The sequence below is a fragment of the Leptonotus elevatus genome, chromosome 20 (assembly GCF_054856555.1).
Source record: "Leptonotus elevatus isolate MCC_2025b chromosome 20, RoL_Lele_1.0, whole genome shotgun sequence".
Classification (NCBI taxonomy): domain Eukaryota; kingdom Metazoa; phylum Chordata; class Actinopteri; order Syngnathiformes; family Syngnathidae; genus Leptonotus; species Leptonotus elevatus.
Window position 1 is genome coordinate 14,105,168 of NC_141258.1, and position 14,055 is coordinate 14,119,222.

The 14,055-nt window shown below is 36.0% G+C and overlaps 1 protein-coding gene across 2 annotated transcripts; it reads right to left on the minus strand.

Annotated features, from left to right (window-relative positions):
* Window positions 1–5,777: 5,777 nt before the first annotated feature.
* Window positions 5,778–13,571, minus strand: pts (6-pyruvoyltetrahydropterin synthase). 2 transcript variants are annotated; one of them, XM_086065335.1, is made up of 6 exons: window positions 13,411–13,571; window positions 12,537–12,616; window positions 10,621–10,643; window positions 8,018–8,074; window positions 7,171–7,241; window positions 5,778–6,249 (listed from the first exon to the last, which is right to left on the minus strand). In XM_086065335.1, the coding sequence occupies exons 1-6, from the start codon at window positions 13,482–13,484 to the stop codon at window positions 6,126–6,128; spliced, it is 429 nt and encodes a 142-aa protein (XP_085921461.1). In that variant the 5' UTR covers window positions 13,485–13,571; the 3' UTR covers window positions 5,778–6,125. The 2 variants fall into 2 exon arrangements, with proteins under 2 accessions (XP_085921461.1, XP_085921462.1); XM_086065336.1 differs by lacking the exon at window positions 13,411–13,571 and adding an exon at window positions 13,217–13,268.
* Between the last annotated feature and the right edge of the window lie 484 nt (window positions 13,572–14,055).

Sequence of the window (14,055 nt, forward strand, 5' to 3'; positions counted from 1 at the left end):
ATGTTACGTTTGCTATCAGACCCTGAGGAGGGAGTGTGATGAGTTAAAAAGAAAACACGAACCAACTTGCATGCCTCCCGCCTTCTACCTCATCAGAATTCCCACCACACACACTCACGCGTGCGCACTCCAAGGTTAACAAAAACTAGCACAATAACTAAAATTGAAAACACATTTTCATTAATTATGAAATAAAACAAAAACAAAAATGTTAAAAAAAAAGGAAAACTAACTGAAATTTAATTTTATGTTTCTGAGACTTGCAAAAATGTCCTTTGTTTTCATTTTTGTCAATTAATGTAATCTATGAGCCTTTGGGGTTGATTTTAAATGTATTTATTTCGGTATTACAGTATGGCTGTTAGCCGGATGAATTAAGGTCAAACAGTCATACTCTGTGACGCCTAGAAGCGATGTCATCTGGCGGTAAACAATAAAAAAGCGTCACCAAATGACATCGCTCATATGCGACAGCCGTGCTTGCGGCAAAATGGTTTCTCTGCTTTTGTCACTTAATCCGAAATGTGGCGCTAAGTATCAACTCTTTTTTTGGTTCATATAAGAAAAAATATATATCAATGTATGGATAAAAATATAATACTAAAATACTTTGAAATTCAAGCCACAAATCCACTTTAGAAGTTGGTAACTTTGCAAACAAGGGATGAGAAACTGGACCATCCAATTTCGATGTTAGCGTTGTGATGCATCTAACTTTAGAAGCAGATTTACAGTGCCTATAGAAAATCATGATACCCTGTTAAAAATGTCACCTTATGCCACCTGGCATCCTGGAAATTAAAATAAGTTAAAGTTAAATAATAAATTTAATTTAAGTAAATATAATAAGTCGAAAGTTTATAAAAAATCAAAATAAGTTAAAGTTAAATACTACATTAAAGTAAGTTTAAATAAGTTTAAGGTCTGTTTCAGATGCGTCCTGGACGCCTCCCTGGAGAGGTGTTCCGGGCATGTCCCACCGGCGGGAGGCCCCGAGGACAATCCAGGACACGCTGGAGAGAACGCATTGGGATCCCGCTCGAGGAGCTGGTTGAAGTGGCTGGGGAGAGGGAAGTCTGGGCTTCCTTGCTAAACTAATATTAAAACTAATACAAACTAGAATGAAGCCTTTTCCAGAACAACAATATTGATGTAAAATTGTTAATCTATGATTAATTGCAATCTCGTATGAGTGTTAAGAATGATTTCATAGAACAATCAATATGCACTGTAATAATTGGAAAAGTAATCATTTTCATATGCATTTTTATTTAAATGCAGTTCTTTACCCTTCAAATGATTTTCTGCTACATTCTAAAATGTTTCACTTGCATCTTGTGCTAAGCAAAAACGTTGGGGAAAAAAAAGGCAATGTGTCTTTTTATGTTGTTCAGTGTTCATTTCAATTTGAATCACTTTGACAGGTTTAACTCCATTTTTCCCCCCTGCGAGATTGTTGTCTGACAAAGGCTCACTTGACAGTTCTTGGCTCGTGTTTTGTGAACTGCCAGGTTGAACTGATGTCGGCATATGAGTTCAAGAATGTAACCTTTTGCTCTCAAAAATGAAAAAACAAAACAGAACAAAAAAAACCCACAAGTTTGCTAAATTTACAGTTGGTCATTAAGGCACCAGGCAGTACCATACAAATAAGGTTGAGGTTCACATAATAATAGTAATAATAATAATAATAATTATTATTATTATTATTATTATTAACATCAGCACCAGCATTGGGATGCAAAACTGAGCTTTTACAATGACAACAATTCTGCAAATTAAAATAAAAATGAAGAGAAAAAAAGCTTTCTCTGGCCCGATGTGCCCTAGTTTACGGTGATTCCAATGGACTTTTAGTGCCTGCCAAAGTGCACCAGGTAAGCTCAAGGATCTGTGAGCTTTCTTTGATGATGATCTTAGCTCATCACATGCCTCTGAGAAGAGATTCAACCCTTATTAGGTGCCTGCTGAAAGCAAGCACATCCAGTATTACTATGCGCAGTCTTCTTCTTAGCGCTTTTTGTTTGATTTGTTTGAATTCAGGCTTAAATGTTGCAACACAAAATGGATACCGCTGCTTTTGTCAACATCATACATTACCCATGCATCATAGCAAAATATGCTACTTGAGAGAAGTCACTTCACATCTTCCTTCCGGATGTTTAAATAGGCAATCTGCCATTGTAAGCATATCGAGCGCACATATTTAACTAAATTAAGTCATTTTTTCCACACTCTTTCATTAAGCCCCTAGCCTATCAATACTTTGCAGGTTTAAAAAGAATGGCTTTGTTACACCCTTTATGTTTTTGTACGGTGTCAGGATTTATTCTGGCTCAGTGCCATTTCCCTAAAACAACCACTTACTGTTGCAAAAGAAGCAGTAGAGTGGCGGTGGACCTGTGGTGATCCAGTCTTCCACAGATAATATTACATTTAATTCCATCCTCATGGGCAAAAAGTCATGTAAACCTCAATTTAAAGATTTGGATTTGAGACATATGTAGATACGTTTGCCAAAACAACTAGAGGCATTAATCTGAGCCTCATTATGGGATAGGGCAGATTTCAAAAGTTTATTCCAGACCAGACAACAAGACAAGGTGCTTTCAAGAGAATAATCAACTACCTGCTGATTTGCTGATTGCCATTGCAATTCAAGAACTTTGTTCACAGTGGAATTTGATTTGCATTACCTTCCCACATAACGCGGTAATCAAGGTGGAACCCCTAAAGCCAGATGAGTGCAAAAAGGAGAGGTTTTATTGCTGCAGTTTTGCTCTGGTTTGTTTGTGGGTCGGGTAACATGAATTTAATGAACAGAAGTCTTAAAGAGGGACTAAACTCACCAAAAATTGAAGCTACACTGTATGTGACAGCACTCTCAGATCATGGTTATTATGTAGCTTTTGTGCATAAATGAATTGATTTTGTAGCTTGTGAATGGTGCTAGTTGTATCACTTATTATACTTTTATATATTTCTTGGAATCAATACATCATATATAAAAAAAATGTAGACCAGATGAAAGACCAAAGTCTTAGGTACCAGTATATATTTTTTGTATTCATGACATTTTCATACTTTGTGTCAGTTCAGAGTTATAAGCCATCAAATAGAGGGAGTGAACATGTGACATGTTGCCAACCTATGGCTAAATTGTCACACTATATGGGGTAAGATGTCACACTGGTTTGTGCAACTAATAAAACAAGGACAAAATTATCCTTGTTCTCCTGTTTTGTTTTTGTTCAGTTTTTTGTTTTTACAGCCAGAGAAAACGTTTATCATTGATCTTGAAAATGTACCAGTCATTGAGCAAACTTTATTATAAAATATTATGAAATACATTAAAGTCCTTAGGAACTGCTGGCATGTAGGCCATAGCTCTCAGCCTCAAATGCTTATTTTGCTTCGCATAACTGTAAATTTGAGATTAAATTGAATTTCAAAAAATAAAACATTTCGGTTAATGGATTGATGGATGGTTCATCATGAGAGTTAAACCAGTCCTGACATGTGGACATACTATATATAGTTCCAACAACTGGAAAATAAATGTTTAAATAATGAAGCAAAACCTAGCAAACTCATTTCCTCACTCTTCAGACTCATCATCTGTAGGGACATTCTGGCATATGTAAACCGAGTTCTTTGCATTTATGACAACAAACCCCCAAATGACTGAGACAATTGCCCCAAACTACCATGTTGGCTAATACTTGCTTTATTTTAAAGTCAGCTCAAAACAGAGCAGTGACAAGATGCCTGAATCACTCCTCTAACAAGTGCACATGATTTGCTATATATGAAATTTTACTTTGGGTTGTGCAAAACAGATAACTGGCACTCATCTCAGCTCACAATGTGCTACTCTCTTTTCAGACAGTACACAACCCCTGACCATTTCAGTATTCCAATTTTTCATTGCGCCCTCAGGTGGAGAAGAAAATTGCAATGTGACAACTTACCCGTGACACAACGAGCCTTGGTCTCCCCTACCATTTGTATGGTATTATTAGCAGTGGTATATTCCAGCATATACAGCTACAGCGTACAGCTACCCACTTATTTTTCATTTAGCATTTCGTATACCCACTCCAAAAGCCCCCCTGATGTGCACTGCTATATGTAATATGGGCAAGAATACCAGTGTTGCCAATTTGGCGACTTTCCAAAGCTTCTTGGTGACTTTTTTGTCAAAAGTGACACGCGACAAATTTAGCGACTTTTTGTGATGTTCTTTAGGGTGTTTTTGTACTCACTATTTGCCTCTCCCACAATGTTATTACTCTATCCTACAGCATACATTACTATTGCCAATGCAAATTAGGAAATTGTCATTTTAGCAACTTCTAGGACAGCCAATAGCTACTTTCCTAACAGGGGAGTTGGCAACACTGCAGATTTCCCATTTTTTATTCAAGCATGGTGAAGCCATGACCCACCTTTCTCAGCCTCTAATTGGCTGGTACCCACTGTCCTTGCTGATTATATAGACTAACTTAGCATGGACTGTTGAGCCAATCGGAGAAAGAGTATAGGGCAGGTAATGCCGTGGAAAATAATCCTTCAAATAGTGTCCTGATTTATGATGGGGGCCTGGAGTTTTTGCTCAATAGAAGCGCTTTGCGCTCATGCACTGTAGACTTGCTCGTGGTGTGGGTTTGATCCTAGGGGTGGGAACGGCATGTTACACATTAACCTACATGATCTAGTTTAGTTTTAAAGTAGCTAAGGTTGTAGTTGATTTTCCAGTAAACTAAAACAAAGGAATGGGGACAAATAGTTTAAAAATTTGGCCTAAAACAATTCAATATTGAGGTCTATAGTGACTGCTTTTCACTATTTTTGTTCATTGTTCACAAAATATAGTTTTGCAACATTATTGATGTCATTATTTATTTCAAGGATTTATTTGTTTAGTTTTTACATATTTTGTGCTTCCAGCTCATAAAACCCATGGTAAAATTGTATATTATTTTCACAAAACTATTTTCTTGAATACATGCGTAGTAAATGTGAGAGTAAATGATTTTTTAGGATAGGTCGCCCTCTGGTGGTAAAACCTATGTTACATTTTTGTACTTTACTGCACAACCAGGATAAAACGTCAGTACAGTGCATTATAAGATCTTAACTAATTTTTGTGGCTTGTTTGTTATTTATCTAGCTTTAAATGAAATCCCAGAGTGAAGCTGGACTTAAGGTGACCACCGTATCAGAGTATCAATGCATTGCCCAATGGATAATAATTATTAAGATTCTCAGATCATGAAGTGTTTTTCTGTGTTATGAAAACGTAAGGAGAGAGTATCAAAGTTGATGGCATGTCCCCTTGGAAAAAGTAAGGAAAAATACCTTATGTTCAGTTGGGTTTAAAAATATAAATACCATCCCAGAACGGTCTAAGCCATAGGTGTCAAACTGCGGTCCTCGAGGGCCACAGTCCTGCAGGTTTTGGAGGTTTCCCTCTTCCAACACAAGCTGATTTCAATCAGCAGGATCGTTATCAGGCTTATGCAGAACTTGCTGATGAGCTGATCATATATCAGCTGTGTTGGAGAACGGAAACATCCAAAACCTGCAGGACTACGGCCCTCCAGGACCGGAGTTTGACACCTATGTCAAGATGTTATGTACATCATGCAGTTTCACATCATTTGAGTAAAAAACAAATTTGGAATTCTAAATGCCTGCTATTGTCTTTCAGAGTGAAAATATCATAGCATTGTAATGTTAATGTGGGATGATTTGAGAAGAACTTGAGCTCAATGGAGAATTTATGTAAGATTTTATTGTCAATATTAATGTATAAAGATTCTCGTCACACACAAAAAGGTCCACAATCATTGATGAAAATGTATTTTACAGGAAATACAACACTGAGTATCTCTTTAAATTATCTCAACCTACCTCAAAAATGAGATGCCTGTTAATCTCAAGGGGCTATCCATAAATAAAATTGGAAATATATTTGGTACAAAAGTAACATAAATATACCAATCTAAAAATAGTACCAGCCTTATGAGACACCTGTGTCTAACAAAACTCATTTTGAGTCCACAGTAGGCAAACTACACAAGGATTGTAAACGGCACTTTGAGGAGTGTAGACATTTACATCTACTCTCCTCTATATGTGACAATATTTTTATTTGTCTCGTAAATTTTTATTTCATAAAGATTGTAAGGTGCAATGGCTTTTGCCATGTTGTCCCATATGTAAACAGCCAGGTTCTCAGTTGTGCTAGGAGACAGGAAAAAACAACAACTAGTTAGAAGCAGTAGTAGTAATGAAAAAAAATATTCAAATCAAACATATAGGATGCATCGTCAACATTTGATTTATTTCAGACAATACAAAAGTGGCCTTAAGGAAAAAGCATCTTTTTTTGTTTAGCAAGACATGTAGTAGATCTGACTCATCAGTGTAGCAGTGAAAATACATAAGATGGAACCCAGGGGCAGCAAATACAATGAAAACAGCAGGGGCTCTATCATTGAACCCTGTGGAACACCATACGACAGTGGGGCAGAGTGCGACTCAGAGATAACACAAAAAGTTCTACCTAACAAATTAAGTATTTGAATAAGAAATAAAATTAAATTAAAAAAAATTAGATGAACCCCACAGTCCATACAAGTAGTGTTTGTAGATGTGCTTACTGTTTTAAAAGCACAGACAACGCAAAATCATCCACACTTCCTTTAAAGCAGGGGTGTCAAACATACAGGCCAGAATTGAGATGCAGTTTTTCACTAAAAATAACTGTTGTTGCTTTTTGTCCACTGGATGGTGCACTGATGACCATTTAAATGACATTATTAAATTTGGCTGTTATTCAGTATTTGATGTAAAAAAATAAAAAAAAAGCACTCATTTTTGTTAAGAAATCTCAAATTACACTGCAGTAATAATAAATTGGGATATTTTCTGAATGTATGTGTAATTGTTTGCACAGGAAAGAAAGAACGGACGAATTAATGAAATATTTTCATCTGTTGTTACTTACATCTTATTAGGCCACTGACATACTGATTTGACTGGCCCAGCTCAAAAGATCAAATTTGGGTGAAAGTCGCCCCTGAATGAAAATGAGTTTGCCACTCCTGCTTTAAAGACATAAGAAGAAGTATATTGTGGCCAAAGTTGAAGGAAGACACATACCTGGCAACATTGGCAAAATACGGGACATCCTTATCCAGGTTCTTATGATCAAGTGGAACCATGATGACTTCCTGAAAATGGAATTAATAAAATTACATTATATTCTGTAGATCTCATATTTGACATCATCAAAGTATTTATATTGAATGCAACTTTGGTTAATATTGTGAAAGTGATGTCAGTATTCAGATACAGTAAATCCAGTACTTGGCTTTTCATGATAACACATGTTGCAAAATGCAATTATCTTTCAATTCTCAACAATATTGAACATTTGCATTGGAATGTAGAACAACATATCACAGATAAAAATCTAAATGAAAATGACTCGGCACACAACACACAATCTAGTATCTGTAGTAAGTAATCCCTTTCACCTAGTTGTAAAAGTCTGGAATGGCTATTTTGGTGTGTGCGTGTGTGTGTGTGTGTGTGTGGGTGTGTGTGTATATATATATATATATATATATATATATATATATATATATATATATATATATATATATATATATATATATATATATATATATACATTGAGAGGTTAAATTACTGCAATGAGAACCTTGATTAAGAATTCCGTCTCAATGGAAAGGTTGATTTGCCTTTTGGTGTGGCCTGTGACAAGAATGTTTACTAGTATGTTATCATAGATATCATATATCAAATGGCTTCTATTCTTTTTACACCATATTTCAAACACAGAGGTGGCAAATTCAGGTCCAGAAAGTAAAAGCCCTGCCACAGTTTGGCTTTAGCCCCAGATGCTAGCTAGCTAGCTAGCTCCCATGGCACTTGTTTACCTTTAAGGGAGCTAGTTAGCCATTTTTTGTTATTCTGTTGCTCTTACCTCTATATACCTCTTTAAGTCAGTCAGGTTCATTATCATTCCAGTGATATGATCAATCTATACAGAAAAACACATGCACATAGACAGTTAAACATATACTATTCTCTCTTTCTTTTCTTTTTTACGTCAAGGGTGTAGCAGGTGGGTTACATGAGTTCAGTGGAAAGTGGTCATGTGGGCTGATGGGTTCTTTATGTTCAATGTCTTTCCCTGAAATGACTTTGGCAACAACATTGCAAGGATTCATGCAGCTGAAAGTGTGAAGTGGTAGTACAGGGAGCATGCGACATAATTTTCCAGATGTCCAGACCGTTAACCTTATTGAAAGAATGTCAGACGTGCTAAAGAAGACTTCATGCAGTGATCTGAGTCTCAACATCATTGATGGAAAGACAGGAAAAAAACAAATATTAATGTGACAGTTTTGTCTAAGTCAAAGATAAAAATGGGACAGCAAAATATTAGTTGTCAGGGAAAATGTATTTTATAGCACCGCTGCTTCTTCAGTTTCTTGCTTCTTTTTCAGCGCCAAATGTAAATATGTTTGGACAAAGTATAACAAGAAAAATAGCTCAAAAGAATTCAAGAGCTGATATGCAGCCATTTTCCAGGCTTATCTTCATAATAATCACCTAAATTATTACATCAATAGCTATGGCAGAATTAAAATACTCATTACAGATTAATTGACCGCTTAATATAAAAAAATATATAATGCATACAATAACTTTTTTTTTGGTGGCCTATAATATTTTCCCTTAATATCACATGCAATTAATGGGAATTTTCTATTATCTTTTATCTTTGCAGTAATGAAAAGTCACCTACCGTGATCGGTGGCATAACAAAGCTAGATACTAACGCTATAGTGTGAACACTTGTGACCCACTTTCTATCACGTCAGTGATCAGCAAGCTATTGTGCTGTGCGCTGAAACTGCCGTGACAAGAAACAGGCCAGTTAAGCTCAGGGACCGATGATGGTTCCCAACAAAGGCATGTATGTCATAGCGTAGTCATTTCTAGCTGTTCTTCATGATTTCATCCACAAACATGGAAAGTGAAAACACTTTCCCTGTATTAGTTTTAACGTCACCGTAGGCACAGGCATATTATGCCATTGTCTAATAGGGGTGTTAAAAAAATATATATATATATATATCAATATATCGCGATATTACAGCGCGCAATTCTCGAATCGATTTGATATGCGGCCGAATCGATTTTTAAACATAATTTTTTATGGGAATATTCAACAAAACGTCTTAGGGTTAGGGTTTACACATTAAGCATGGAAGAATGTTATATCAATGGAACATTAAGCCTTAATATTTTATTTTATTTTTAATGCTGTTCAAACATGAAACAGATTGCAACAGATTGTTTGTTAAATAAAGTGGCTCAGTTATAAGCCTAAAGTTTCAGATAAATAAATACATTTTCGCACAAATCTTACAGTGCACATGTACAAGTTTACGGATTAGTATTTTCTAAATTTGAGTTAAAAAAAAAAAACTTATAGTTTTGTATCGGGATTAATCTGTATCGAATCGTGACCTATGAATCGTGATACGAATCGAATTGCCAGGTACTAGGCAATTCACACCCCTATTGTTCACACATAGGTCATGACGGTAAAGTAGGGGTGTGCAATTAATCGAAATACACTCCACAATTACAAAATCAGCATAATCGTAAAAAAAAAAAAAGATTATTAATACTATTCTTTGAGTTGTTTAAATTTTGACATTTAAACCTTTCTTTAAATTTTAAATAACTAATTTAATAAATTTTTGTTTAATTCGTCTTAACATTTTTAAATGCTTAAACATTTTCCTGTTTTGTACAAAAACAATTAATAATCATTTGAACAATCGTGATTTCAATTATTGCCAAAATAATTGTGGTTATTATTTATTCCATAATCGAGCAGCCCTACGGTAAATCCATTTGGTTCCCAAAATGCATTTTATGGCACAGTAGATTTAATTATCGAAAAATCATCCTCGTCATATATGCTTTTGTGTTAGCAGTAATTTGTTGAACGTGTGTCTCAACCATTATATTAATGTTTGATTTGTGTTGAACAGTTGCACTGTTAAAAATCTAAGTTTATGACTTATCAATGGACAGACCAATCCAATGATTGTATTTAACTGCTATATGGACACATATTGAATTAATCAGTTATGATATAGTTTTCTATGTAGCAAAATATGAAATCATGGTTATCTGTGTATACATCATTGAAAATTGTACATTAAAGGAAAAGACAATAAACCGGTGATTTTTGCCGATTTTAGAAGGGTTGTAATCAATAGGCTGATTCATCGGTCGGGTCCTACATTGTACGCCAATAAATGGTGCTTTTAGGCCTTCCATGTTATCATTTGTGCTCGTTAGTCACTTGATTCACCTTTAGTGGCTCCCAGGCATTAAAATGAACGAGAAAATGGAAGAAAACAAAGTGGTCGAGTAATGTCTTAAATGATTTTATGCAAATGTCTGGCTCTGGCATTGCATTTGAAAGACTGTTAAGGCCTTGTATGCTGGGCACAAAGTGTAATTGAGGGTTAAAAATACCAAAAAAAGTGTGCTACTCACCTTTCCACACACAGTTATCTTCACTGCGGAAAGAAATACATTGTAGTTAATGATTGGGAAATGTGGACAGCAATAGGAAGTAGGGCTGGATGATTAACCGAAATTTTATCAGGATTTTGATTTTGGCTCCTCTTGATAAATAAAATGTAATAATCGAAGAAAAACGATTAATATGCAGAACGCTGCGGCACGTCTACAAGTTCCTTATGTCGTGAAAGTACTTGGTTTGTAGCTAGCCCGGCGCGAATCAGTGTGATTCTGCTGTCCCTAAGCATCCTTTAACCTGTTTAATGGCAGTCCACTAAATACACGATAAGGAGAATTACATACAGAGTGCATTTAAATACGAAACATGCTTCATTTTTGACACATTGCGAGCCTAGCGCTAATGCTAAAGCAAGTGAATGGAGGATCCCATTCAAATGCTAACAAGAAGTTAGCATCAACTTTGGGAGTAATAGTCCTTCAAATAACAAATATTCACACACAAATGCCATGGAAGCACATACCCACAGTAAGATAACACTACTCAAAGGCACAAATTCTTCCCAATTTGTGAAAAACTAGTTGAATGTAATAGAATTAAATCGCAACTTTCTTTTGTTCTCATTGTACACCATGGATGCACGGCACCACACTGCCCCTAAGAGGCCAAAACGCGCAGGGATATCCAGCATTTGTTTTGCAATTACTGTTTTAGTATACAGTATTTTTATTTGAACTTTTTTTTAGTTTAATGATTCACATAATTTTATTTTCCTTAAAATTCAAGGATACAAATATATCCAAGGATTTTTAATATATATATATATATATATATATATATATATATATATGTATGAATGCATACAATTAAAATAATAAATTTCCATTATTTGGGTTTTGTGCTTCCTGTGTAGCTCTATTGTTTTCTTTCGACTCTTATATTTAATTGCTAATTTGGTGTTCATAGCAAAAAAAAATTCTTGGTGTTTAGCGATACAATATTAGCTAAGCGATTAGCATCGGCTTCTTCTCTGTTGTTACACAGAGCCGTATATAGAGAGAGTTTGGCCAACTCGGTTTCAGCAGGGTAACAAGATGGCATCCATATGTCCTGTGACCAGCAGTTGACCAATTACAGTGTGACCAATTACAGCGTGATTGGTCAACTGCTGGTCCCATGACATATGGACGCCATTTTGTTACCCTGTTGAAACAGGGTTGGCCAAACTCTCTCTATATACAACTCTGGTGTTGCATGGTTAGCTACTCCTCATTAGACTTTTGTGACAACGATGCTTATAATAAGTGTACCGGTAGTTATTTGCCGCCAAGGAGGTTAAGGATAATGTTTAGCCGCTCTAGCTAGTAAGCGCAGTTTGTAGCTTGTGTCTCTGTGTGGCACCGCTTCTGGTTGGTGAGCTTGGCAGGAGCACTGCTAAAAAAAAAGTGAGCGATCACATGATCGCATTGTCTGGAATCATGATTTAGATTTGATTTTTTTTACGATAAATTGTTCAGCCCTATTTCAGATTGGAGCAATTTTTTGCTCAACACAATGCTGGCATGGAAACATGAGTTCATCCATACAGATTTTCTCTACCCTTAAAAAATGTCAGTTGTTAATTTTCCCCATTGAATTACATTTAGCCAAATTCACATCCCTTTCAACAAACTACTTGTAGAATAACACAAATCTCAGCCATGATGATATGATTGCGGGGGCTTGTAATCAGCATTTAATGCTATTTGCACAATTGCATTAAATCACAAGAGAAACTAAAAATTACTGTTTATATGGAAACTGTTCACTTACTTACATCTGCCAAGTATTCATGTTTACACAGATACAGATACATAGTGAAGGCTTCAAAACAAAAGCATATGATAAGATGCTTTATCATTATGCTTCTCATTTTGAAAACTCAACCAACCTTTGTAGTTGTGCCCATGGCCGTGAGGATTGTTACATTTCCCATACACCTTTATATTATCTTCATCAGTCAGGTGAACACTACAAAGAAGATGAGAACCACGATTAATAACATATTTACAGTTCTTTCTTCTTACATGTTTGAGTGCCAAAATTACTGAGCCTGTTTTGCTCTCGACAATTAGTTTGTACACCTGGGTCCTTGTTTTTTTTACGTTTTTTAAGTTCATCAGTATTATATGTTGTTTATGTTTAGCAAGATTGCTAATGATATCAACCTTTGAAAATAGGATAACGAAAAAGTGTCTGAAACCTTAGAAATGTTTCACACGTATAGTACCCACAAAGAAGATACTGAACAAATCATAGGTCACATTTCAAACTTTAACTACCAATAAATAACTCTGACGAGTACAGGACCTGTGAAATTTTGGTGTAACATTGACCACAATAATCACTTCAGTTTCGCTTGTAAGAGAATAATCCATTTTATAGGGCAATGGTTGTTTCTATGGTTTCTCACAGCCTTGAAAGCAGCACAGTGTAGTGGTCGGTTTTTCGTGGAAGACGCGCGCGCGCGCACACAAACACACACACAAGCATACACGGAATAGAGGGTCTGGCCGCTGTCGTCAAACAATTGTTGACATCCAAACAATCTAATTAACAAGTAATACCCACACAGACATGTGGACAAAGTAGAGATTATCAGACATTTCCTGTTTGCGTAGGCGTTTTCCTCGCGGTCCTAAGCTCCCTCTATCTCCACAGCGGCCACAGCGAAATCCGGGAGTCGTCGCAGAGCGGCGAAGCTGCTTAGTTTAATTAACATCCTCGAAACCTAGCAACGCGTTCTTGAAAGACAACAACCATACCTGTGCAGGCGGTGGCATGCGCTGAAGCTCTGAACCCGGGTGATGTATCCGATACGCTCCGAGATGCCGTTCATGGCGAATCCAGGTATGTTCGACACCGACTCAAGTGTGGTGTGGTGAGAGCCCGCATAGGGTGCTGTTGAGAACCTCCAGCCTCTCGTGACTCATCCAGCGTGACCATTGGTTTAAAACGGGGCGTGCGTAAATGCTCACATGACGCACACATTCACTGTGATGCCCTTTCAGCCAAACGTATGAATGTAAATAAAGAAAAGGTCAGCAAATTTATTAATATCACGCATGATTGGGTCGGGAGTCTCAGTGTACTGGATTTTAAAACTGTAACCCAAAAGCAAATATTGGTTCTACAACTTTTTACACAAAGTGCCACCGTCTGCCATGTAAAAAAAGAGAGAGAATACTTTACAGTAAATAATATACAAATAGTGTTTCATCAAAACCAGGCAGTGATTTTACTCCTAAAAGTTATATTTATTATTGCAAGACACCGTAACATTATATATACAGTTTGAACATTGAACAGGACTTAAAAATAGGAAAATAAAAACTGTACTTAAATAAAAAATTATAATAATTGTATTGCACATAAAAGTTAACTAAAACGTCTAAATAAATGTAAAAAAA

Coding starts and splice junctions, on each gene's coding strand:
- pts (XM_086065335.1), bottom strand. CDS start 13,484: ATGAACGGCATCTCGGAGCGTATCGGATACATCACCCGGGTTCAGAGC. Junction 10,644..12,536: donor CCATGGGCACAACTACAAAG/GTTGGTTGAGTT, acceptor TTCTTTCCGCAG/TGAAGATAACTGTGTGTGGA. Junction 6,250..7,170: donor TATTTTGCCAATGTTGCCAG/GTATGTGTCTTC, acceptor CCTGTCTCCTAG/CACAACTGAGAACCTGGCTG.